At 38.2% G+C, this 25354-nt stretch overlaps 1 protein-coding gene across 3 annotated transcripts in view; it reads left to right on the forward strand.

Moving 5' to 3' along the window:
* The window catches only part of bahd1 (bromo adjacent homology domain containing 1), a 39443-nt gene extending 15704 nt beyond the window's left edge, over positions 1-23739 (forward strand). The window contains exons 1-7 of one of the 3 annotated variants that reach the window (XM_051867323.1): positions 5306-5507; positions 8998-10569; positions 17592-17965; positions 19753-19912; positions 20562-20641; positions 21033-21124; positions 21219-23739. In XM_051867323.1, the coding sequence (XP_051723283.1) occupies positions 9018-10569; positions 17592-17965; positions 19753-19912; positions 20562-20641; positions 21033-21124; positions 21219-21402 (2442 nt within the window). In that variant the 5' untranslated portion in view covers positions 5306-5507; positions 8998-9017 and the 3' untranslated portion in view covers positions 21403-23739. The other 2 variants (XM_051867322.1, XM_051867321.1) reach the window with 2 other exon arrangements.
* Positions 23740-25354: the final 1615 nt, after the last annotated feature.

The raw sequence follows: 25354 nt of genomic DNA on the forward strand, positions 1-25354 counted from the left end.
CACCGGAGCTTTAGCTAGCTGGCTAACGTTGCGTTCTCTCCTGCTGTGTTCAATGACTCAATTCATCAAGCTGTAGCTAATGTTAGCTAAGTCTATGTCAGCAGAGCTCCTGGGTAACTTAACTTAGATATACCAGAAAATATTAAAATGATTGAAACCATCACTCACCAAATTCAGTCAGGTAAATCGCCGAGGCCAGGCATGCTTTCAGCTTCTGATGGTGGTCTGCAATGGTGATGCAAGGCCCTTCGCGTTAATATTTCCATGCACTCGCGCTCCCTTCTGGCACGCGCACCTGTTCGCAATTCACTGAATCGCAGTTCACAGTTCACTGTATCTCGCGCTTCCTTCTGGCAGTTCACTGAATATGAATACCCCCCCCCAAAAAAAAAAAAAAAAACATTTTCTCATCGAATCTACACAATTCACGTAGGTCACCTATTTTGGTTTCAAAACGGCGAATTTCACTGAAAGGTGAGGGATTTTCATGTATGATACGTATTAAATATGTTTTTAGTACCTTGGGCATCTGAAAGTGTTAATTATTTTGCTGGCAATAGAGGCCTCACTGAGCCATCGGATTTCATCAAAAATATCTTAAAGGGGACCTATTATACAAAATTCACTTTTGCATGGTGTTTGGATATAAATGTGTGTTGGCAGTGTGTGTACACAACCACCCTATAATGATAAAAATCCAACCACTCCTTTTTTTTAATCCCCATAAATCATAAGCAGTGTCTCTGAACAAGCCGTTTGCAGGTTCCTGGCAATGTGACGTCACTTTAGTTTTGTTTTAATTTTGTTAGTTTTGTTAATTTTGTTTTCGAAGAAAATGCTCCCTCAACTCTACCGAAATTCGTTTATGTCTGCGCAAATCATTTCACACCGGACTGCTTTGTGAACGAATGTCAATACAAAGGGACAATACAAAACAGAGGTTGAGCTAAAAATTTATTACTCAACGATAGATTAGTACAAACTGTTTGTGATCCAGCTTACAGCCTCCAGAGTGATCTTGGATACAGCAGTAATGAAGGTGAGAGCACCTTTTCACAGTTCATCTGAGTTTATTTAAGGATTTAAAGTTTACCAGTTTATTAAGCACCACCCTGAAAAGGCATAATGTCTTTATATATTTGTTTACTGTTAGTTGTAACGAGTGTTTCTGTTTCGCTGTGTATATCGATGATAATGCAAGGGAGAGAGAGAGAGTTTATGGATAATATTTTAATGCACACTTGCACTGTTTTATTAAGCTTTTACGGTGATTTTCTTGTGTGAAGTACAATAAACGTTATAAAACTCATCGGCAAACAGGCTTGTACTAATATAGTGGATAAAAACAAGAAGAAAATATAAGTTATAACCGTAATTAAAATAAACTATACCTGTTCTATCTCCATGCAGCATATATTCGCAGTTTCTGACATTATAGTGCATCCTGACTGACTCCTGACACCGGAGAATGAGCTCTTGAAGCTCCGCCCTCCTAGACCTAGTGCAGCAGCTCATTTGCATTTAAAGGGCACACACTGAAATGGCGCATTTTTGATCACCCCCAAAAAGTGGCAATTTTAACATGCTATAAAAAATTATCTGTGGGGTATTTTTAACTAAAACTTCACATACACACTCTGGGGATATCAGAGACTTATTTTACATCTTGTAATTTGGGTTCCGAAGATGAACGAAGGTCGTACGGGTGTGGAACGACATGAGGGTGAGTAATAAATGACATTTGGGTTTTTGGGTGAACCTACCCTTTAATAATGTAGTCTGTAATATTTGGATATACAGGGGCAAAAAGTACATTAGTAGCCTACTCAAGTAAAGCCTCCATTACTTTACACCTGTGCTTATAGAAAAATACTAAAACAAACTAATGTTACTTAAATTATCTATAATTTAAATTAAAACTTCAATTATTTTTTGTATTTGAATTGTGTTTACCTATTGTCTATACTAATAGGCAGAACTTTATTGATCTTCATAGGGAAATTTCCTCATGTTGGCATCAATGGCATACGGATGACCAAGCTTTAATCATAATGCTTTGCTTTACCATCTGATCTATAAAAGCAGTGAGCATCTGTTAAATGAGGCTGAATTATGTGAGTTAAATAGCCTATTTCAAATGTTTTTCTTTCTCTCGTTAAATCAGCATAGTAGCGTAAGATAATCACGTTCATGAGAAGGTCAAGCTGAAGGCTGATCTGCTGGAAAAACATCTTTACTTTGAGGTTTATGCTGTGAGCTTGTGTCAGTGTAAAATGAGCTTTGCTTGCAGTGTTAATTGCTACCCCTGTTCATTTGTTTTTAGTTAGTTTTCTGTTTTAAAAGACAGATGGAAATTTGAGATGACACAGACATTTGCTTTGCTTTTATCATGATTGGTTCATAAAGCAGAAAATTTCACTTTCTAAAGCTTTTTCCACTCAAGATACTAATGGGCTTGATAGAAGGGTCTAATATTTCCACCCACTTTTTATTGCTAAGATTTATGTAATAGCTTAGGCTGTGTTCGCCATCCTGCCACATGCAGTGTGTGTTTTAAAGGCTCCCTGATTATAATCAACAGGATAACCAGACGTTTTAGGAACCGTTCATTTAACATCTTTATTTGATACTCTATCTTATATGAGACATTGCAGCCTCAGAGGAAGAATCTTTGAGCAGAAGATCCTAGTTGATGTTTCATTGTGTGTGTTAAGATCTGGCCTCGAGCAAGTTTTATGAAGATTTTGAAGTGCTTATCTATTTGATCTGTTGAGCTTATTGGTCTAAGTATGCAAATTCCATTAATTTTTCCTAAATTAAACATTTTTCTGAATGGTATTAAACATATCAATTTATATGTAAAAAAAAAAAAAATTAAGCTCTTGAGTATTTTGCGGCATTTCTCTCTCAGATTATCCTTTGTAGGACCTTGAAGCTTTTGTCTTCTGTCTATACATGATTATCATTATGGATTCCTTAAAGAGCTCTCAAGCATATCAACTTTGTACTTACACCGAAGTGTATTCTTAACTGTATGTAAACTCTGTGTATATTTATCCACAGCCACTTCTCTCAGACATCATATCTTCATTACAGTCACACTTTTGTGTATAGGTGAAGCTTAAATCATTTAGAGTTGTTTATCTAACTTAAAGCGGAGTGTATATATCCTACTTCTGTGTTAGTTATCTTAGAAAAATAGTATTTCGTTTGACAAGGAGATCAGGCTGCAGCTGTAAAACTTGATATAGGCCTTCTTCCCCATCAATTTACACTGTGTTCTTGCTCCATTTTCCTTCAATCTTCTATTATTGAGTCTTAAATTGGATACTGTCTACTTTCAAGAGAAAGCAAATGTTCACCAAATCTATTGTATTAGTATTTCTTTAGCAACAGCATCCAGATATTATACACTTTTTCAAGATATTTATGCACACAACATTGACTTTAAAGGATTAGTTCACTTCAGAATTAAAATTTTCTGATAATTTACTCACCCCCATGTCATCCAGGATGTTCATGTCTTCCTTTCTTCAGTCGAAAAGAATTAAGGTTTTTGAGGAAAACATTCCAGGATTTTTCTCCATATTGTGGACTTCACTGGGGTACACCGGGTGGAAGGTCCGAATTGCAGTTTCAGTGCAGCTTCAAAGCGCTCTACGCGATCCTAGCTGAGGAATAAGGGTCTTGTCTAGTGAAACAATCGGTCATTTTCTAAAAAAAAATAAAAATGTATATACTTTTTAACCACAAATGCTAGTCTTGCACTAGCTCTGCGATCCGCCACACGACGTAATCACGCTACAAAGGTCATGCATGACGTAGGTGAAAGTACAGATCCAGTGTCTACAAAGCGAATGTGCAAAGATTAAGCCAAACGTCCTTTACAAAAAAAAGGTAAAACAACGATATTGAATGATTTTTAAAGTTGGAGGAGAAAATGAGATGGAGTTTTTCACCCTACCATGGCACTTCCGCCTTCGTCACGTGTGACCTTTCTAATGTGATTACGTCATGCGTGGCGCATCGCAGAGCAGTGCAAGATGAGTATTTGTGGTTAAAAAAAGTATATAATTTTTTTTTTTTTTTAAGAAAATGACCGAACATTTCGCTAGATAAGACCCTTATTCCTCGTCTGGGATCGTGTAGAGTCCTTTGAAGCTGCATTGAAACTGCAATTTGGACCACTATATGGAGAAAAATCCTGGAATGTTTTCCTCAAAAACCTTTATTTCTTTTTGACTGAAGAAAGAAAGACATGAACATCTTGGATGACATGGGGGTGAGTAAATTATCAGGAAATTTTAATTCTGAAGTAAACTAATCCCTTAAGGCATTCCTACTCAATTCAAACATTTTTCATTGGAATTCATGGAACAAGTAAGGAGAAGTCCATCTTAAGAAAAAAATCTCTAGAAAAACAGATAATGTCCTGGCAGAAGATTACCAGTACTTTTTACATCAAGTTTACCGACATTTCCTTCAACCCTAAAACAAACACAATGCAATGATGAATACAGTAAAATACACCTGTAAAAAGAAAGAAAGTTCCCTATTTTATGGACTTTTCTTAGAGTGTATGTTGGAAATTTTTGGAATTTTATTATTGTCTAACACACTATTCAATGATATCTATTAAGTTGTTTAATAACAAAACATTATTTGTGAATTTGACTTGTTTTAGTTTTGTTTTATGGGCCTATTACTAATTATGTGGAAGTAGTAGTACTGAACAAAGTATAGCAACACTTTTTTTTCTCCAACTGAAATCCATAAATCTATAAAATTATGCAAATGAAAGGCATTTAGGTGCGTTCTTTACACAAACATCAGTGAGTGTTTAAGTAACATTTAGGGACACTAAATCATTATTCAGTTAAAATTGTGTTCTAAACCCTAAAATAGGATTAAAGTGATTGCACTGCTTTTACAGTGTAATTTGTTTATGAATTTATTTATATTAGCCTGAGGTTCTTGTTTTCACATGCAGCTCACATTAAAGAGGTGACTACATAAGCTTGACAAACATTCTGTAATGAGAAGGTCAAAAACCAACCAGTTTGAATTAGATTTGAATAGGGAAGTAGGGCTTGTTCCTGGAAGTATTAGGAGTAAAGGAATCAATAGCACTATATGTGAGCAATTATAATCTTTTAAAACTAGAAGTGGTGCCTAGACAGCTCTGATAACCTCATGCAAACTTTTTCCCTTTGGCAATTATTTCATTATCTAGTTTCTGAGTATTGCTGATGATGAGATAGTCCAAGGCTGTCCATTATGTAATAGCTGTTGATCCAAGGCACTTGCTCACTGCGTGAGACCAAGCACTGACCAACAGTGAGTTTTACGGAGCGAAGGGGTCTAAATCTCAGCCGATGCTTGTCATTTTTTGCATTTTTCATCACTGAACTACCTGAGTGATGCCAACGAGACCTCGTCCCAGCGCAGCAGCGGCTTTCACGAATGCAGCGCATGAATATTATCTCGAGCAGCACGCTACTTCGGAAGTAGGTCACCGATTAAACGTGTCTTGTCAGCTGTGTGCTCCCCTCGTTTCATTTCACTGTTGAACATCGATATTGTTGTAATAGCCCAACAACAGGACCCTCGTTGCTCGCGGAATGTGATTATTTGATCGGGAATACAGCGGAGTGAGTGGATGACGAGGTAAATGAAGGATTACTAATCTGTTTTATCTTGGTTATGCGCTTTTCTCTCGCGCTCGCTCTCTTGCGCTCTCTCTCTCTGGTGGGGAAATAGCCTGAAATATGACATGATTCGTAATCATTGCTGTATGAATTCGGTTCGAGAGACGCTTTTTAGTTAGACTTGCGAAAACTGTTCTTTCATCGTGCTCAGGATACCATCGCGAAGCTCGGAAATTTCGGCAGGGACCGACCGAGCGCTACACGCTTCGGCGTTTGATTCTCACGGTTGGCCGTTTAGTGGCATTTTCAGCACTGACATTAATTGCTCGGTTTCGAGTTTTCCGTGCTGGTTCGGTTTCGCTGTTGGGAGGTATGCGGTGGCAGAAACAGTAGGATGTGAGGCGAACAGCGCTGTTTTTTTTTAGTGTGTGTGATACGCCCTATGAGCCGCGCGAGCTCCACTCATCATCATACACCTCCAGCACGCGCTTGCCGCCTTTATCCCGGATTACTTTAATCGCGCTGTACATTTCACTCTGATGTGTTTCCTCCTTTCTTTCAGTTTTTTTTCCAAATCCACACCTTCACCTTCTCCGTATCTGCAGTGTAGGAGGAAAAAAGAACAACATCTATTTGTGTACAGTGAGGGGTGAATTTCAAATTACACGAAGGAAAGAGCAACTTATTTCCTCTCTACATGTCAGATATCACGTTAAACCGCATTAACCCCACTATTAAAGCGCATACTGGATACATTTTCTCTTTAACGTTTTCGTTTTACGCCCGAAAGGCCAGATGGCTATCCGGTTATTTGCCAGAAAGTCGGGCTGATACCTCAACCCGAAAAAAACACCCGGAATTGTGGTTAATTATGGGCAGCAGTCCATTTCCCTTCACCCCTCTTGAAACTAGAAAGGGAACCTCTAATTTTCCACAATATCGTGCCAAAAATTCATCCTCCAGCTACCTTCCACTGGAGAGTTTGTGTTGTGTCACTCAATTGGACATGACCGGCAGTTAGTGTATTATTTTATGAGCCACACATCCCTCCAGATCAATAACTTGTGACATTCAAAGAATTACAGACTGTTGATTTAGCTTTTCGTGGCACTTTAATTTAAAGCTTTTAACATTTGTGAACATACTGTAGGTTTTAATTGCTGTAATCTTTAAATTACTTTATAAAGCAACAGAAGAGAAGTAGTATGCTTTCATCCTATAATTTTATTTTTTTCTGGGTTAATGCTGGTTCTTCATATTGGAGATTTTAGATGTTTGTTTTACACACACACACACACACACATATATATATATATATATATATATATATATATCTAATAACCAAATCCAATATTTAATATTTTTAAATATTTAATGATAATACAGTGTTAACAACAAATCACAACAAAACTTATTAAACATAATGCATATTTTAATAATAGTAATTATAAATAACATTGTAAAGATAAATATTGATGTCTACTGTAAATGTGTATGTTTGGATATTTTACTTTTAGTATAACCTGTTCAGTTAAAGTAGTCACTTTTGTGGTCAGAACTAAGGAATGATTCCCCTCTTTATCTGGCACGGCTGAATGATTTTAAATGGTTGAGCAGTAGGGCAGCTGAAGAGGATTGTTGCTGAAATGAGAGAATGCTACAGTTGTCAATTATTGTAGATGCCTTTTTGTGTCCTTATTTTACAGTGTGGTTTTGGGAATATGAAACATAAAAATGTTTCTTTCATGGGTGCTAAACTTGCTCTGTGCGTTGTAAAGGAGAGCACTGCATGCGTCTGAGGTTGACTGATGGTTATGATGACCTCTTTTATTTGACAGATGGAGATTCAAATACAGCAGCTGTCAAACTTAATAACCGAGCACATGAATAAATGAATCTTTTCACACAATCCAAGCAAGCCTGTAGCATTCATACTTTTTCAAATCTCCTCTGCCTTTCATGGTGGAGCACAGTGATACTAATAATACAGAACATAAAACTCAAAATCATATTTAAACTAAAGCAATGCATCAAAGTTTAAAAGATGTCTTTGACTAATAATAGCTAAGTCTAACTTCAGAGTCAGCTGGAAAGCCTCAAGGACTTCTGTTCCTTTTAAAGAAAGAGGAACTTGTCAATAGGTCAAAGCAGTTAGTGTTTTGTGTCAGTTAGTGTTAAATTTCATATGGAGCCCAATTACTGTCATATGTCTCTGTGTGTGTTTGACCCCCTGACTTGCCTTTCAGCTAATCAGTAGGTCTTGGGGAAACATGTTGGACATGTTAAATCTCCAGGATGTCATCAGAAAGATCTTCTCATAGTGAGGAAATATTGATGAATGTGTTTGAATATTTCTTGCATTCATTTGTCATCTGACATTTGAGTTTATAAGTATTTAACTTTATGTACCACAAAATTGCAAGTCAAATATTTGTTTTATTTCGAGAGCAACAATTTAATGGGCATCCTGACTAATTTTTACAGATCAGGTGTCACTGTGTCTCTTAAAGCAATATCCTGTCATAAGTTACTTATCATCATGTTGTTTTAATGCTATTGAAAGGTCCAGTCATTGAACTTACATGACAAAGGACATGTTAAACATGTTTTTGTAATTTGCAGAAGAAAGAAAGCGATACGATTTCCAACACAAGGGTGAATGAATGATGACAGAATGTTCATTTTTGGGTGAAATATCCCTTTAAATAATGCAATATGTAAATAAGAATAGCTGACCTAAGTTTCAGACATTGTAGTAATATCACATCAATCATAACACACAATGTCATAATATTACGTTTTGCGGTCTCTCTGTATATGTTTTAGCAATTACTTCATCGTTCATTTGAATAATGGACATAGGCTAATTATGGCAGTGTTCCAGGTCTATTAGAGTCGAATGTAATCAGTTCTTGAAGCCTGTTTCGCCAGTATGTGCTAAAGGAATGATTTAGGTCAAATCTCAGAAGTGTAACTAGCCTGCTAAGATAAAATATTAAAAGAATGTTATTTATGCATTGTGTGAATTTACATAGAGGCTGTTACAAAAGGCCAAAACAACATTTGCTCATTAAAAAAATTGTTTATTGCACCTACGCCGTTTAGTAATCATGTTTGTCCCTTCCCAATTAAAAATCTTTAAACTCTTGCCAGACCAGAAACCTGATTAGGGTGGCACATAAGGCCACATTTGTGCTGATTTTTCAGCTTTAGTTTACATAGTCGGTTGCATTAATATTAATTAGTAAAGGTTATGAAATTCCTAATGGCTCCTGTACACATAGATTTAATCATAGCAGTTACAGCTTTGAAATTAGTAATTAATAATGCTTTATATTTTCCTTTATAGGTTTTGCATGACAGAGTGTGATGACCCATGCACGGCAGAGGAACTCTTTATGTGGATATAAGAGTGAATCTGCGGACCAGGTGAGCTGTCAGACAACTATGGACAGAACTTGGCCAGAAAAGAAGGCTAAAAAATGCTCTACCCAAAGAGGAAAAGTTAAGGAAATAAAAGGGAAGACCACAGAGAGAGACCGGAAGCTGTACCCCCTCAGGGGACGACATGGATTGGGTGAAGTGAGCGCGCTTAACTGCTGTGTCGTACTGACGCGCTTGGACGAGAGCGAAACGTGTAGGAACAGCATGAAGGGCAAGGAGAAGGAAATGCAGGTGAAGGCGAAAATCTGCAAGTGTCGCAAGAAAACTTGTAAGACTTGCCAGTCAGCGCCTGAACCAAAAAGCAAAGTGAAACCGGATAAATCTGCCTTATACACAGAATTCGTCCTTGAACCTCGTCAGAGACGGCTGGCCTCTCTGAATGCAGAGGCCGTTAACAGTCTGCTGTTGGACAGAGAGGACCCCCAACAGGCATCAAAACTCTCAAAGAAGCAGCAACAGACAAAAGGAGACACTTCTATCTCTAAAGACACAGTGAAAGATAATGATTGTTCTAGAAAAGTCCAAGACAACCGTAAACGCACATGTACCGGAGAGACTGAACAATGTCGAAACCACAAAAAAGCGAAGACGGAGGCTGACGCTATTGATCTACAGACTCTAAACAGTCCTGCTCCCAAGCGCCTGGCTGGTTTAAATGCGGCCGCCCTGCTCAAGCTGACCAGCACGTCCTCTGGAGTGAAGCGCAGAGGTAAAACAGATGGCAAACCGACCGGCGGAGGAGTGCGAGGGAAACCGCTACAGTCTAAATCACGTAAACAGCAGCACAACTTGGCCTGTCAGTCCAAGTTAAAAGTAGCGCAGCAATGCTGCAGCCTCTGCGAGAAGCAAGCCCTCCACACTGAGGCATTGTGGGACGGGAGCACAGGAAGCCATGGCTTTATTAGCCCCAGATATCAGTGCAGATCCATGCTCAGCTTTCCCCTGAAGCCTGTGAAGGAAGAGAAAACAGAGACTGATGTGAAATCATATTACTGCTGTTCCCAGGAGAGATCAGTGGAGTACTGCCATAGACTAGCCCTGTTCCTCGGCCAGAAAACCTTCCCGGAAACCGATGAACATTCTCTGAAGGGATTTCTTCCTTCTCCTCACACGCTGACACATCCAGCTATGCCCATCGGTGCCCATTCCTATCCCTGTTACCCTGGGTACTATGTCCACATTGCCCATCACGGGACTCCGGCGCTTCCCGTAAGCTCAAATCCAGGAAGCCACGCGCCCTCGTCCGTACCCCCACTGGCGATGCGCACTAGTGGGGTCCAGAGACCAAAATTGCTGCCCTCTTCGGTTTCCCATCCTACAGGGATCCCTCATCCGGCGTACTGTAACTCTGTGGGCACCTGCTACGGAGAAGCCTGCAGGCTCAACAGCTATGCCTACAGACCCACGCAACCCATCACTAGCAGGGGCTGCTCGTACAACGCAGGATGCTCCAGCTGCATGCACAAAGTGGAAAAAGGTAGGATGGGAAATGGAATGAAAGAAAAAAATGTCTCTTGCTCCATAACTGTAACCACTAGGGCCCTGTTTCCACCTGGTATTAAGATGCGTTTTGGTCGATCGGATCATAAGTGGACGAGGGAGACACATACTCATTTATAGCTGGTATTTTAATCCGTCCTTTTTGTCCACTTTCAACCACTTCTGTCCTGATTTCTTTGAGGGGATGGTCTATGGGCGGACAAATGTAAGGGTTTTTTCACATCTTTCAATCTAATAGACAAAATAAGCTTGCTCAATTTACATATGAACGCGCCCATGATGATGGAAAAACATACGGAGAGCAGCCACTTTCGTTTCTGCTCTTACAGCTGCAAGACCGGCCGAACGCGATGAGTGCGTGTTAGAAATCAGGAATGGTGAGAGAACATTGTGCTTGGTACGTTTTTCATCTTCAAACCAAACTTGGGTCTTCAGCCGACAAAGTTTAAATCCCATCTGGCTAGTGCGCTTCCCATGTTTACGCATTAGGTCAGTAGGCGGAGAGTAGGTCTTTCGTGGCTGTTCGAACGCATTCAACCACATGAGCATTTCCAATATTAAAGCAATCCAGTCAAATGCGTTTTTGACTACCTCTGGAAGTGGTCGAAAGTGGACAAGCTCAAAATGTTTTACACCCCATTTACACCTGTATTTAGTGTTGTCCACTTGTGATCCGATCGACCAAAACGCATCTTAATACCAGGTGGAAACAGGGCCTAGGATGTTTGATCATTTGAACTTGACACAGTTTGCCTTCTGTTCTTGTGATTGATTGAAGTGTGGAGGAGAGAGTGAGAATTGGTAAACTGTAAAGCTTTTCACACATGAAATGGTTAACCCTGGGTCATTCTAAACCCCAGATAAACAGAATCCTGGGTTATCATAATTCACGTTTCACGCTGCTCATACTAGGGTTGTGCCGATGGACGATATCACCATCGTGATGCCACGCCCCCGCCCCACTCCGCTGCGAGTCTTGCAAGTCGACACCATAGACTGTAAAAAAAAAATACACACACTAATCCTAGTCTCTTCTATAGACTATAGTTAACCTAAAATCTTTGCAGGAATTGCTCTGTAAATTAAATTGAGAATATAACTAATGCATATATGCTATTTTAAATACTGTAGTCTATGCCAGAGACGTGATGTGTGTTAGTCTGTGAAAATACCGTGTCAGGCATTTGATCTTGACATTGTTAGAATCTTGTCTTTTTAACATGTCTAACACTGTACATTTAACTTAAAATATTAAATTTTGTACAAGAAAACAGCCCTTATTAATGAATTATTAGTAGCCTATTGTAGTGTCTTGGGAGATTGTGCTGATTGTTACATAGCTCTGTGGCTATACTGCACTGAAGCGGCAGTTTAAGATATAAACCCAGAATTCAGCGAACGTCAATTAACTTTTGTCTGGTTAATAAATACCTTTAAAGACAATTTTCCTTGGCCATAATGTCAAATCAAATGAAAGAATGAAGGTGATTCTGATAACACAAATTTATTAAAACACAGAAGAACAACAAAGAACAAGAACGCCATTGTATCAACTCTTTAAGTGGAAGGACGCTACTTTTTTTTTCCCCTCACGTGCAACCTATTGGAAAGCCCGGATGACGAAATTATAGTTTTTAAGAAGAAAAAAATATTTATGTAAAGAGATATATTAAAATAAAAAGTGCTTAAAAGTGCACAACTCTTCTTAAGTGGAAGAAAGCTACTTTTTCCCCTTACGTGCAACCTATTGGAAAGCCCGGATGAGTCATTAGTTGGGTTAGTAAAATAACGAAATTATAGCTTTTAAGTAGAAAATAGTATTTATGTAAAGAAATACATTAAAATAAAAAGTGCACAACTCTTCTTAAGTGGAAGGAAGCTACTTTCCCCCCTCACGTGCAACCTATTGGAAAGCGCGGATGAGTCATTAGTTGGGTTAGTAAAATAACGAAATTATAGGTTTTAAGTAGAAAAAAAAATTATGTAAAGAGATATATTAAAATAAAAAGTGCTTAAAAGTGCACAACTCTTTTTAAGTGGAAGAAAGCTACTTTTTTTTCCCCTTACGTGCAACTTATTGGAAAGCCCGGATGAGTCATTAGTTGGGAAATAAAATAAATAAAGTAATAAAGTAAAATAACGAATAATAATTATATAATAACGAAAAATTTAAATAATCCCCCGACGATATCATCGTCCATAGCGATGTTTTACTGTAAACATCGTCAACTGCCAATTTAGGGGACATTGCCCAACCCTAGCTCATACTATAACCGGGGTTAACAGTTAATCCTGGGTATTCATAAACTGTTGTTTCACACTGCACATTCCTAAACCCCGGGCTAAAGACCTATTTGAATATTTGCGGTGTCAGTGTTACTGACTGGACAAACGAAGCACGTGACATGTTTACATAAAGGCTCTAGCATTGCGCATCCTCATATTACACATTGCTGTCTGTAATATCAAGTTTTTCTGAGTGAACTTTTCAAACTATAAAGATAAGAATGAAACAGTCTCTTCTTCACTTCAATTGGCACATTTTCCTTCGCCGTGTAACATTTTTCCTATCATACGCAGAAACGACTGTTTATACATTGATCGGTGTTTCCGTGACTGCCCAAGGCACGCGATTGGTTGTCGGTTACTAAGCGTCTAGTTATAACATTCTAAAGGTGATGATACAAGGGGCAACTTTGCCAGGCAATGTTGCCGAGCAATGTTGCTTGGGCACTTTCCCATTGAGAATAAGCAACACATTTCTATCTGGATACTTTAGATAGGTCGCGGGCAATTTTTTGAGATCCTCCAATCAGAATGCTAGCATCTGATCACGTGACCGGCTTGGAGAGTTCCGAAAAAAATTCAAACAAGATGGCAGCCTCTCAGCGGCAATTGAGCGAAGAAAAGGAGCGTGAACTTATATCTTTTTACGCTGGTAAGTTGTCATGTGTCAACACAAAACAGGGAATTTATCTCATTTAATGCTTAAAATACCAACAAGTGTCCAATTTAATGTGTGTAGGCTGAAATTTAGCCATCGAATGTTTTCAGTTAAATACTAAAAAGACGCATCTGTTAACGTCTGCAGTGGTGTAGGCTGTAGGGAGTGTGGCACGTGAAAGTAGCTTTTGACGCGATCAACCCAGGTTCGAATTCACCTTTTGCCAAACTTGCTCTCTTCCTTTTCTCATCACAAATCAGATTGGAAAGGCATTTATATTTAATAAAAATGAAGAAAATATTTGAAAAGGTGAAATGAAGTGCCTTACAAGTGTTTAATAATAAAGTATTTGTTGGGTTGGCAATAGATTTGCTCCTCTCTGATTGGTTGCTGCCAACTGTCCGTTGCCCTAATTAGTTGCCCTGTGTCTCACCAGGTTGCCCGTTGATGGCAACATTGCCCAGCAACATTGCGCAAAAATTTGCCCCGTGTATTATCACCTAACACTGCATCGTTTCACACTGTTTGGCACCGCAATGCGGGGTTTTTTGTTTGTTAATGGAACATTAGGAACATTTATATTGTAAACCTTTTTTGCACTTTTTTTGAAAGATCCTTTTATTCAGATAATAAAAAGAAATGTTTCTTGAGCACCAATGCAATCAGCATAATGTGACTCTGAAAACTGGAATGAATGAAAATAAATTAAAATAGAAAACACTTATTTTAAATTAATAATACACACAGTATATATATATATATATATGTGTGCATGACTATACATATTGTTTGGAGGAGAACATTGGACTGGATGTAAAATGTATCTCTGGATTGATTTCCACAATCATCATACTATACCATGTTTGTATCCTCAGCCTTGACCCAGTCTCAGCAGTAGATGTCTTTATGAATGAGCTCACACAGTCTCTAAATTGATTGATCTAAAGGTCTAAAGGTGTACACAACAAATACAGTGACATTAAAAGATGTCAAGAGAAACCCCATCGAGGTTGCATCAAGGACTTGTGAAAAAAAGTAACGGCTTGTGTAGGAGACAAATGAAATGAAATCCCCTTCCCCAGCCACGTCACTGTGACATGTTCCCTGCAGTCTGTTGGTTTGCATGTGAGTAATTGCCACAGGTGGGGAGGGTGCTGGTTATTTTTGTTGGCAGGAGACTTGAACTGTCTGTTCATTGTGAGGTGGCAGCTGCGGTCTCGCAGCCGCCTGTGAACCTCAGCACAGGCAGAGACCTCCGCAGACATGCTCCCTTGTTGGTTTTTAACTACACGGCTGGGTTATACAATGTAATTTTTCACTCTCCGTAATCTCCGTTAATGAGACAGTAATCTGACTCTCTGTGGGTTTCTCTTTAGGTACAGCATGACTTTTACCATGACAAGACAAACAAGCAAAGCAAAGGCATTTTAGTATTACTTTAAAGTTGGTATATTTGATTTGCTATTAAACGGATGTGGAAATTGTGTAATTTTGGAAAGTGCAAAGCTTTACACTTAAAAAAAAAAAAAAATCTTACATACGCAAAGTGCTTTATTGAACCGATCGATACTGTGTGCGCTAGAAACTGAGTATTAGGAGAGCGCAAATTTATTAAATCTGTCTATATACTGCAGGGAGAAGTGAAGTTTTCCTCCAATAATGCAACACTTCATGCTTGAGTGAATGTACAATGACTGCGTTTTTCCTTACACGCTTACCCAGACTCGATCCGCAGAGACCTAGCACTGTGAACAGGGTTATCTTAAGTATTGTTATCCATTATTTGTGTAGACAGAGTGTGATTGCCACTCCAACCTCATGTCATTGTGTGCACTTAGTTTGAGGGCTGTTTGATTTGGTCAAATTTGGTGTTCAATTTACGCTTGTTGCTTCTATTAGATTTTTTAGATTTACTATTCATTGATGTCAAACCTCAGGGATGGGTAGGGTGATAGGGCTGATAGCCCTGATCCTTTGGACGAGAGGTCCCTGAAGGAGTCAGCCTGGCTGCAGACTTGTTATTCAGCTACTAAAGAGTCATTCCTCTTCCCATCATTGCAATGGTGAATTGGCCAGTAACACAGTAATTCGAAAGAGATGATTGATTTCAGATAAGTCACTCAGTGCTTTCACTCACTGACCTCTGACCCTGTGCTGATTTGACCATGCATATAGACTAAACCGCATTTAAATGACTGAAAATAAATCTCAGCAGCCTCAAAAGATTTCCAATTTAATTTAAGAATGGAAGACTTGTGATTTTATTTAGAAAATATTTGAAAGTCTTGAATATTAGATGGTTCAAGCAGCAATAGAGTGAGGGACAAATTTTGTTTAATCAGTATGTCGATATTTTTAATACGTTTTATCAGTAAATGTATGTGTTCTTTGATCTTTATTTAAATTTAAAGTATAATACTTAAAATTGTACTCAAAGTTAATGTTTTTTCCTCTTACTTTGACAGTTCCCAACTATGTACTTTTTGATTTCTGGTAGTTTCACAAGTGTTTCACTGTTTTCACATTTCTAAATTGACATGTAGTTCCTGTCATAAAACCCAATCCCCTCAAGGTTATATATGATTGTGGTTTCAGGCTCTTAGCTTTGCATCTGACCGTGCAGCATCTGGCACATCGGGTGATTTATGAAGTATAAAACTTAACATTGTATTCAAACTTAGTTATTGGATTCTTTGACATAATTTGACATTTCCCAACTATGCACTTTTAATTTCTTGTAGTTGCACAGATTTGTTTCCCACAGTTAGTCCCACATCTAGGCAGTTTAAATAAATTGTTCACCCAAAGATACATTATTATGGGTAATGCATGAAAAGTAACAAGTATGCATTTCTAGACAAGTTTAATCTTAAAGAGATAGATCAACCAGTGATGAAATAAATTCTCTCGTTATTTACTCACCCTCATGTCGTGTCAAATGCGTATGCTGAACACAAAAGAAGAATGTAACACAGTTCGTAAATACGGGAAGGAGGCGGGAACGTTCCAACATAACTTTAATATTAAATAAACAAATAACAAAACGAAAGTAATGCCGGCAGATCCTCACGGACGTCTGCCGGCCACACAAACATAATAAAACATAACTTAAAGTCCAGGCCTGGGCCTCTCTCGTCCTTCACTGTCGTCGCTCCCCTTTTATGCTTCCAGAGCTCCTCCGTGAGATACTCGAGACCGGTGCAACGCGCCTCGCGCCGTTCCCTCACGGCTCTCGCCCGCCCTGCTCGTCACAAAGAATTTTAATTATTGTTCGCACAGATCTTTTCCATACAAAATCGAATCATAAGGAATTATTTAGTGGATGAAACATACTGTGTGTGCTTTATGTTTTATTTTTTTTGGAACTTGAGTCTGTGGTCACAATGAACTTATCATAGCATGGGAAAAAGAAAGATCAAAGTGTGAAGAAAAAAATTCACCTTTTGTGCTCCACAGATAAAAGTACAGCTTTGAAACAAATCGTGACAGAATTTAATTTCTGGGGTTAAAAATGCACGTTTCTTGTCTCTTTTTATGCATTACCAGAAGAATGCATCACATTTACAGGCTCACACCTCAAATTTCCTCATCACTATGGGAACTGCATAGACAATTGAAAGGAGGTTTCCCAAGATTGGCTCATCCACTCTGAAATTTGTTCATGCGTTTTTTTTTTGTTTTTTTTTTTCAACTGCCCACACAACCTTTATGGCACCCTTGGATCACAGCAATTGAATGTTATTGAAATGATAATGCACTGTCATTGTTTTGTTGGAAGTTCAATTATGAATTAATAATCAAGTGCCTCTATGTTTCCACATTTCTAAATTGATATGTAGTTCCTGTCATAAAACCCAATCCCCTCAAGGTTGTATATAATTGTGGTTACAGGCTCTTAGCTTTGCATCTGACCACGCAGCATCTGGCACACTGACTCATTTATGACTGCATTAGTCTGCTGTGTTGTATTACATGCAATATGGTGTTTGTTTATGATCATAAATGCATGTTGAGCATTTTATGAATCAATGATTTTTGCTTTCTCCGCTCTGTAGAAGACTACTCTTACCCTCTGGATGACCACAGCTCATCCATCACAATGCCTTCTGCCATGCCTCTGTCCATCTGCCCCATCTCCAGTGTGCCTCCACCCACCCAGTCAGTGCCCCACCTGCAGACGCCTCTTTCCGACGCCAGTCGACCCCAGGTGAAGATTAGAGTGGGACGGGAATGCCCTCAGAGGGCCAAGCCGCCCAGTGGCTCTCGTTCTGGGGTGCGGGACTCTGCTGTTTGCCCCCACATTAAGGATGGCCAGCTGGGAGCAGGCCATGGCAGTGGCTCTGCCAAGCAGCCTAAGATCAGCCGTCGCCGGGCAACAAACGGCTGGCTGCCTGTTGGTGTGGCAACAGAAAAGGAAGTATTCATCGCGGTATGTACTCGAGTTGCCCTGTCCTGGGATGGTGTCAACACAGACTGGTGTATTGCAAATTTCCTAAAAAGACATTTAGGTACCCAGAGCAAGACTTAAAGCAGCGATTCATTAAAGATATTGCATTTATTCCTGGCAAATTACAAAATGATGCCCCAGGCAATTTCCTTAGAACAGCTGTTACAAAATGTCAGTAGTAAACATTGTATTGCGTTTATTGGAAAGGACATGATTATTAAATTCCAGTGAGGTACTTTCAAACAAGTATTTTAAACAAGCAACATGTTGTAAATAGCCAGTGGGCAAACCTAAGACAATGAGCGGTTGTGTTTTACAAAAAAAACAAAAAACACTTGCATCATGCTGCTGTTTTCTTCTCCATTTTAGTGTCTTTAAGAACTGAGACATTTTATTAAATGTGAGAGTTTCTGAAAAGATTACACACAAGCACTTCAGGATTCAGTGGAAGATCTATTTAGTCTGCCACATTGCTGAGTTACGCCTTTACTAGGTCTTTCGGCTGCACTATAGGAATTTGGATGCAAGTCTTACCCTTGCCAAATATATTACTAAAAACAAGTCATTTTAATTAATGAAAGACTTTACTGTGTAATCGTGGTAGATATATTTTTACTCTTAGTATCATCAGTATCTCTGCAAAATTTCCATATATACTTTCAAAGGTAATTTTTATTTAGCATGGATGCATTAAGTTGATCAAAAGTGACAGTCAATCTTACTTATAAAATAATAATTAAAAAAAATGCTGTCTTTTGAACTTTCATCACAGAATCCTGAAAAAAATGTATCACGGTTTGATAATAATAAATGTTTCTGGTCACCAATGAATAATTTCTGAAGGATCATGTGACACTGAAGACTGGAGTAATGGCTGCTGAAAATACAGCTTTGCCACAGAAATACAAAACTGAATACAAATTACAGGAATAAATTACATTTTAAAGTAAATAGAATTAAAATTTGGTATCACTTTATTTTACAGTGTCATTGTTACAAATGTTACATGTAGTTACTATAGTAATAACTATAAATTATGTAGAATTATGTGCAACTAACCCTAAACCAAACCAAACTAAACCCTAATCCTAACCCAATAGAAAGTACATGTAGTTACTTAATATTACTCAGTACGTCACAAAGACACCTTAAAATAAAATGTAACCTAAAATTTTTAAGTTGTAATATTTCACTGTTTTATTATATTTTTGATTAAATAAATGCAGCCTTGGTGAGCATAGGAGACTTTTAAAAACATTAAAAAATCTAACCTAAATCTGTATATTAGTTTTGATATTTTTAGCAGTAGTGCTCTCAGCTAGCATGTTAGCGGCATGCTGTGCTTTAGCTGATAGACAGTTTTTATGGTAAGCACCTATTTAAAGGGTCTTTTTAAAATGAATCTCCTTTCAGGTGCCTCTTCCGCAGTTGTATACATTTAGATGCCTTTGAACATCTTTTAACGTTGCTTCGCAATTCAAAGTTGTTGTTTTTTTTGTTTGTTTTTTTTGTTTTTTGTTTTTTGAGTGCCCCATGTTGCATTTGTAGGACAGTGTGTCAAGTTAAATTTAGTGCAATTTTTGAAATGAGTTTAGAGACTAGTCATTCAGACAACCCAACCCACCCACTACTTGATTAATCTATCATAAGTAAAGCTTAAAATAATTAGGCTGGTTTCAAGTTTTTTTTTTTTTTTTAAATGTCTAACATAATACAAAAGTGTATAATGAGAGAAAATGTAGAACTCTATATTTTTCATTTGATTTAAGGGCGAGGAATCAACATCCCTGCGCAGGTGCTATGAAGGAGTGCAGAGAGATGGAGAGGTGATCAAGGTCAGAGACACCGTGCTACTGCGCTCAGGTCCCAGGAAGAAGTCCCTGCCTTATGTGGCCAAAGTCTCTGCCTTCTGGGAAGACCCTGAGTCAGGTAAGTCTTCCTCTAAACTCTGTTTTCACAGAGCATTTCCACCAAAGGAACTTTTCTCAGGAACTAGGGACTTTGGGGTGGTTCTCGGTGTGTTTCGACCACAGGAACTACGGTCTAAATAAAGTTCCGGTAAAAATTTCCCCCTCAGAAAGTCCCTGCTCACAAAGTAGTACTTTTTCAAAGTTGAGGAACTTTTGGGGTTGGGACTTGGGTGCTGAACATGCTGATTGGTTGAGTTCCTGCAGCATTTTGATTGGTTGACTCCTCGCAGTATTTTATTTCAACCACCATTTTTGAAAGTCAGTTGCGGTGTGTGCAGTAAGAGTTGTTTGCTATTCGAATCAACAAAAAATACGGCCAATGGACCGACGACGAGGTTCAGACTTTATTAAGCTTATATGCGGAGGATGAAATCCAGCGGGAACTGGAAAGCCGCACACAGTCCTACGTCACCAGACTAATTTGCCTAATCTTCGCGGTACTTTAGATCGCGATGGAAACGCAGACAGCAACAGGTCTGGGGGGAAAAAAAAGTTTCTGGAAAAAATGTTCCTGGGACAAATTGTTCCGGGTAATTTCAGTGGAAATGCGGTGTAATACATCAATGAAAATCACAGAAGAGTTCACAATACTTGAATCCTACTTTTAGGGGAGCTGATGATGAGCTTGTTTTGGTACTACCGCCCAGAGCACACTCAGGGGGGTCGCAATCCCAGCATGCACTGTGAGGTGAGTCTAGAATTGCTCATGGCACAGCAGTGTGGTCCTCCGGAAACTAGCAATGTCAACATTTGACTTCCTTTGATTATGAGTTTCATAGAGGAAGTAGGCAGCATAAGTTTCCGGTGTTCAGTAAACTCCTGAAATACGGACACTGGACAAACAAATGACTCCTAGCACTCCCAAACACGTTATGAACTCTGTATATCTACTATAATTCATGAAGGGAATATTGAAAATTTTAACAGGCGCAGGCTGTTCCATCCTCCATGCATTTGATTCAATATGTATCTGAATTTTTATTTCACATGGCATTTGTTGCAGTATTTATTTAGTACACTTACAGCATGGATTCCCTTAAGTTGAATATAACATATTAATGCTGTGTGAATTTTTCCAGAATGAGATTTTCGCATCTCGGCATCAGGATGAAAACAGTGTGGCATGTATTGAGGATAAGTGCTATGTGTTGACATTAGCACAGTACTGTAGGTAAGCGATCATATTTATCGCCTCATTGCAAGTGTTAAATGTATCATCTCCTCCTTTCCTTTGTACAATTTTAATCTGATCTTTAATGTTTCAGATTTTGTGCCTTGGTGAAGTGTCATGAGGAGGGCTTACGCAGACGTAGCCCCCTGGTCCCTCCCTCCGACTATGTAATTCCAGCTCATCGTTGCGTGCCCAACGACATCGATCCCGACCTGGTGTTCGTCTGCCGCCACGTTTACGACTTCCGCTATGGCCGTCTGCTGAAAAACCTGCAGTAGGTCTGAATGGAGCCATACACTGAAACCAGAATCCAAAACGTTATGACACAATCAAAGTCCTATCAACTGGATGGCTACAAGTCTTTAGGGAGTTGTTGTTGTTTTCAATTTTTTTTTTCCTTTAAGATAAATGCTCTCGGCGTAGCACTCCTGAAAAAACGTTTCTTTCAGCTATTATCCCTTGTGACTTTATATAACGGCATTCTGAGCACAACTACCTTGAGTTCAAAGGTACCGATCGCCAAAATGTGATTTTTCACTCCATGAATTTGAGTATTTATTTTTGCAGTTATCTTTTATATTTGCTGAATGAGTGTAAAAAGAAGAAGAAATTAATGCAGGTACATTAACAATGACCTTGAATTATGGAATAGAGCTCTAATATTCCCTTTTTTGGTAGTAAACGCACCCTTATTAAACTAATTATCTGTAGATGGAAGGTTAAAAATATTTATTTTTAGATAAATTGAACACAAGCTCCATCTTTTAGGAGGCACCAATCAGTTTGATCCACAGCACACTGGCCAATCATTCATTCAGTCGTCATAACAGGGTGTGGGGGATCACAGATTTATTGTGGCGGACCAAATATCCCAGAATGCATTTGGTTAACCAACTTGCCATTCTGACCAATGTGTAATGAGCTTTCGTCCTCCCGTCGCCCATCATGACTTGCCTTATATCTTACACCGAGTTTTCCCGTTTTCTGCCTTCCCAGCAAACCAAAGGTTATCACGCCACTCCTTAACATCCACCTTCGCAACTCCATTAGTTTGCACTAAAACTTCTCATTCACCGAGTCAGCAGTCTGACTCAGTTCCAAACGTCACCTGCTACTGATCTCCAATGCAGGAAAATACTGTGTATTTGTTGTACGTGTACAAAGAGATATGAGAGAACTCGCTAACTGTTAGTTACAAATGTGAATGGACAAACTTTATCTCGCGCGCACAGGCCTGCTTTCAACGTGTGCCCTTTGCTTCTCGTCCTACATGGTAGTTTTGTTACAAGATCGCTAATTATGATATGAGAAAGCTGTTTTATATGGTCTGTTTGTGCCTTTAAATAGTTGACAGTCTGCTATGTGAAGAAATACTGGTTGGTTGGTTTTGTTTTTCCTCAAGCCTCTTCACATTTTCGGCCTGCTTGTTTTGCACCACATTGTTATCCATGCTAAATAGCATCGATAAGATCGCACTATGCTGACCTTCACACTTCCCTATTTTGGACTTTTTCAAGAATCAAAAACAAGAGGACTTTACATAACATGGAAGAGTTAAAGAGTGGTATTGTACTCACAGGGTCTCCCAAAAAGGTCAACCTCTGATGACTGAGGAGACCTGTTTTTTTTTTTTTTCTTTACGTAAAGACTATTTGTTTTAGGTTACCGACCTTTTTTAAGTTCAGATGTGCTTTGTTGCGGTACTCTTAAAACCATTCCTTTCACATTATGAGTAAATGTTAATTAATCGGAAGTAATAAGTAATTATGTCATTGTGATGAAGTTGAGATATGAAGATACGACTTCGGCCTTTGCATATATATATATATATATATATACAAAAACAGAAGTGAAATAATCTTGTCCTGATCTTCCATTCTGTTTTTTTTTTTTTTTTTTCTCAGTTAATGTTATCTCCTAGCGTCATATCAGCCAGTTTAGATGTGTTAATGCCATAGAGGTTTCGCGGAACATTTAAGCAGAGATCGTTTTGCTTTGGTTGGCGGTGTGGTTGAGTAGACTCCTTAATGGTTATAAATATATACCAAAATATACAAAAACAGACGTGAAATAATCTTGTCCTGATCTTCCGTTCAGTTCTGTTTTTTTTTGTTGTATTTTTTGTCTCAGTTAATGTTATCTCCTAGCATCATATAAGCCAGTTTAGACGTGTTAATGCCATAGCGGTTTCGCGGAACATTTAAGAGATCGTTTTGCTTTGGTTGGCGGTGTGGTTGAGTAGACTCCTTAATGGTTGCTGTTTGTGTGGAAATTATGTATTTTTGAAATGTATACTTCTCTAGCAGAATGTTCTGGATGGCAAATACAACATATTGTGTACCAAAATGAAGAGAGAGAAGGAGAGGATTACGTTCATTCCTCTGTATACAAAACTGACCATGAATTCCAAGCTCTTTGCTCTTTTGATGAATGGCTGTTTGTGTGTATGTGGGCGAGCGTGTCTATACAAATATATATATTTCAGTGCAGCATGGAAGTACTGGGCATTCTTTGAAATAATAGATCTAGCACAGCGCATTTGTATTATTTAAGATAGAAATGTATATTATAAGAGGAAAATATTTAAAAGGAATAAATAATATATGAGCATCAAATCCTTTGTCTTGTTTGTTTTACTTTACGATTTTAGTTACTTCTGATGTATTAATGTCGATCCAAACAAACCATAAAGCACATAATTACATATTTAACACTGCTTGTGAGATGTTAACAGCTTCCCAAAGCTATCCCGAGGCATCTGTCAAAAAAAAATAAAAATGTATAAAAAATCCATATTACATAATGAAGTTTTCCTTAGATGTGTGTATATTTTTTCTGAAGGCTCTGTGTATTGCTGTGACTTACATTAAATCAATGTTCAATTAAAATTACATTGTGTATTAAAAGACCTTATTACTAACATTATTAGTCAAATTGTTACATGAGTGAGAAAATCTCTTTTTCAATTTATATTTGAGAATGATTGTACAAAAGTCATTTTGGTTTATATTATATAGTTTAAAGAACACAAGCTGCACTGGAGCAGAGTTGCCACAGGGTGTCATGCTAAACCTACCTTGACCCTCTTCTGCCCAACAACACCAACTCTCTTATTAGAGAAATCTAGCACTACTAGCTGTTGCAGATACTAAATAAGCATTGCCACGTCGCATTATAATGCAAATCAACAAAAATATTTTGTTGCATCTTATGTAACTGCCATGAATTTTGTTTTTATTTCAGTTAATTGTTTATATGATGCATTCACATTACATGCATTTAGCTTTTTCCAAAGTGATTTATCTGTCTCAGGAGCCTACTGGAGCTGTCCAGTTTATAACTTGAAATGAATTTTTCTCCTTGGCATTCTCAAACTCTCTGTGTACTATAAGTACAGTCCACTTTTAGATTTATCTTGCTGCCTTGATGCTACAATCCTCATGGAGACCAGTTTGGAAAGTACTTGCAAGCAGATGGAAACATCTGCTAGCTGTTTTATATATTTCTTTATGTAGATTTGAGGCCAGAAGAGCATTTGCTCTTCGTGCTTTATGTTCTACAGGTGCATCTTATATGATGCCCCGCAAACGGGGCATCATATAAGTCATATAAGTAAATCAAATTACCTATTACCTCAAATTACCTCAAATACTAAATCAAATTACCATGCTGCTGACGTTACAGAAATATGTTTTTGTGACAGCCATGTACAGCAGGTCTTATTTGGCATTTGATATGTATTTTGTGTACAAATATGTATGTGCATTTGGTGAATTCTGAACATTTCTGTTTATTAATATACCTGAGTGCAGCAGACGGCTTGAATGAAGCTCACGCCATGAGCTAAATTAGATTCTTCTGCAATCTTTTGTTTGCATTATTAATGATCCATGTGAAAAATGATGTTGATGTCTTGGAAGCAATAATGATATTTTTGGTTCTTCGGTTATGCTAATGTTGTAAGATAAGCACATTTTGATGTTGCCATCTGTCCAATGAACAAGTGCTTTCAATGGTTCATGCCTACATTTACAGAATAATTGCTGTTTACCCTAAAGAGCAAACTGTTGCTTGCTACTTTAATCATTTTACTAGATTATTTGAAACCATATAGACATGTCAAAATTATATTTGGGTCTGGAGATGCAGAAAATAATTAATACATTTTAACAATAAAATGTTCTTAGGTGTATGCAAATTTATGCACAGGTAAATATACCTAGACGGGCT

The sequence above is a fragment of the Ctenopharyngodon idella genome, chromosome 17 (assembly GCF_019924925.1).
Source record: "Ctenopharyngodon idella isolate HZGC_01 chromosome 17, HZGC01, whole genome shotgun sequence".
Lineage (NCBI taxonomy): Eukaryota > Metazoa > Chordata > Actinopteri > Cypriniformes > Xenocyprididae > Ctenopharyngodon > Ctenopharyngodon idella.